Source organism: Triticum aestivum, chromosome 7B (genome assembly GCF_018294505.1).
Source record: "Triticum aestivum cultivar Chinese Spring chromosome 7B, IWGSC CS RefSeq v2.1, whole genome shotgun sequence".
NCBI lineage: Eukaryota > Viridiplantae > Streptophyta > Magnoliopsida > Poales > Poaceae > Triticum > Triticum aestivum.
In genome coordinates, this window is record NC_057813.1 from 144,757,066 (window position 1) to 144,759,700 (window position 2,635).

A 2,635-nucleotide genomic window follows, 5' to 3' on the forward strand; every position below is an offset into this window, starting at 1 on the left:
ATCGTTTCATTTCAAAAAACTCTTAGGGCTTCTTTGGATCACAAGATTTGCAAAACAAAGGAATAGGAAAAATGGAGGATTTGATTGCCATGACATAGCCAATCCTATGGATTTTTTCCAGAGGTCGGACCTCATGTGTAAATTCCTTTGGAAACAACACCTTGGAGACCCAATCCTGAGGAATTTTAATGGCCCAATCCTTTGATCCAAATGCGTTCCATAGGAAATAATCCTGAGGATTGATATCCCGTGAAAATCCTGTGAAAATCCTCCAATCCAAAGAAGACCTTATAGACCTTGAAAAAGAATATGGGCGGTGATGCTCATGCGGACACGCTCCGGCTGCCGTCGGTGCTGCTGAAGTCGGCCCTCCGGCTCGCGTCCTCGACGATGCGCTCGATCCTCGCCTCCACCTCGGCCATGGTCGGGCGCCGGTCGGGGTGCTGCTCGGTGCACTCCATCCCGAGCTGCAGCAGCCGCATCATCTCCTCCTCCACGCGCGGCTCGCTGCCGATGACGGAGTCGAACACCTCGGACGTCCACTCCTCCTGCACCACCGACCGCACCCACCGCGCGAGGTCCACGCCGCTGCCGCCGGCGCCGCCGTCCGGGAGCGCGTGCGTCGGCGCGCGCCCGGTGAGCAGCTCCAGCACCACCACGCCGAAGCTGTACACGTCGGCCTTCTGCGACACGACGCGCGCGTCGGTCACCTCCGGGGCGCGGTACCCCGTGCCCCGCTTCGGCAGCCCCGCGGTGCCGACGAGCTGGGCCAGGCCGTAGTCGGCCATGTACGCGCTGTCGCGCTTCCCGCTGACAACGACGTTGGATGCCTTGATGCTGCCGTGCGACGCCTTGGGCCCTCCGCCGTGGATGAACGCCACGCCGCGCGCCGCCGCCAGCGCGATGCGTGCGCGTGTCGTGAAGTCGAGGCGCTCCGCCCCGCTGCCTGCGAGAGACAAGGGAATCTAAAGTTCTAAACATGCCGGCCATGGACGCGGGGTCGGAAGAATGCGAAGCTCAGGTGCGTGTGATCGAACGACGAACCGTGGAGAAGGGAGGAGAGGCTGCCGGCGCCGACGAAGTCGAAGACGAGGAGCTTCTCCTCCTTGCTGTAGAAGTAGGCGCGGAGACCCGGCAGGTTGTCGTGGCGGAGAGCGCCGAGGGCGACCACCCTGTCCCGGAACTCGCGCTCGGGGAGGTGCACATCGCGGAGGCGTTTGATGGCGAGGACGGGCTCCCCGCCGTCGAGCGTTGCACGGTACGTCGTTCCGTGGACGCCCTTGCCGAGCACCTCGGCGGACGCCCGCAGCATTGTCTCCAGGTCATAGGGTCTCTCCGGCGCGCTGCCCAGGAACACCAGCTTCTTGCCGTCGCCGATCAATGGCGAACCCGGCGGGGAGTGCGACCGCTTCACGGCGTCCCTGCCCGTCATTGCCACGGTCACCGTTATAGGCTCCGTGCCCTCGTGCACGTCGGCTGCGGCCTCGGTGGACCTTCCGGCCGCCGCCCGCCGCCGCCGGCTGAAGATGAGAACGCAGATTGAAAGGATGATGATGAGAACGACCAACGCAGCGATGATGATGCCGACGATGACGCCAAGGGTTAGCTTGCGACTCTTGTGGGCCTCGGAGTCGGAGTTGGGGCAAGCAGCGAGAGGGCCGCCGCAAAGCGCCGTCCCGAGGAAGGCGCTCGCGGGCAGCCCGGCGAGTGACGCGGGCACGGGGCCATCGATCTGGCCGTTGTAGGACACGTTGAATTGCGTGAGCTTCGGGAGGTCAAGGCCGCTCGGCAGCGCGCCGTTAAGGTTATTGCCCTCGAGGTTCAACGTGGCGAGGTTTCTGAGCTTGTTGAACTCTGAGGACACGCCGCCGGTGAGGCGATTCTCGGAGAGGTCGGTCTTCTTGAGCAATGCCAGCGAGAAGAAGCTCTCCGGTATGTCGCCCTCGAATCGGTTCCCCTTGAGGTACAGCCACCGGAGCTGGGTGCAGCCGCCGATGTCCGCCGGGATGGGGCCGGAGATGGCGTTAAACCGGAGCGACAGCGTCTGCAGAGCGGTGAGGTTGCCCACCGTGCCGACCGGGATCTGCCCGCTCAGGCTCTTGGCAACTAGCCGCAGCTCGACGACGCGCTGGTTGGGGCTGGGGCTGCAGCTGACGCCTTGCCACCCCTGGCACGGGGACACCGACTGGTCCCACTTGAGATGGTTTCCCACGGCGGCGCGCAGGGCGAGCAGCGCGTCGCGGTCGCCGGCCAGGTCCGGCACAACGTGGCGAGGCAGCACGGCGAGCAGCGTGACCGCGAGGTGCAGGAGGGCGAACGCCGGCGGGAACCGTAGCCCTGGCGCCATGCTGCGACGCGGTGGCGGTACAGCTAGCTCACCGTACCAAGAAGGAGGAGGTACCTAGAGGAAGGGACAGGATGGTTTGACAGGTATATGTACAGCGACGGCGACGACGGCGGACGGTTCGGTAGAGGAGACGCGCGCGCACGCGCAGGGCGACTGCGGCGAGGCTAGCAAGCAATTCCTTTTGTTGGTCGATTGTTCCGGAGGGGCCCTGTGATTAAATAGGGCGCGTGGCCGGAAATTACTACTCATATTACTCCAGCAGCTGTGCGTAGCGTGGTAATGGACAGC

General features: G+C 63.9%; 1 protein-coding gene across 1 annotated transcript; it reads right to left on the reverse strand.

Moving 5' to 3' along the window:
* Positions 1 to 320: 320 nt before the first annotated feature.
* On the reverse strand, positions 321 to 2,347 carry LOC123160888 (probable inactive receptor kinase RLK902). Its single transcript, XM_044578735.1, has 2 exons — positions 1,045 to 2,347; positions 321 to 946 (listed from the first exon to the last, which is right to left on the reverse strand). The coding sequence occupies exons 1-2, from the start codon at positions 2,345 to 2,347 to the stop codon at positions 324 to 326; spliced, it is 1,926 nt and encodes a 641-aa protein (XP_044434670.1). The 3' UTR covers positions 321 to 323.
* Between the last annotated feature and the right edge of the window lie 288 nt (positions 2,348 to 2,635).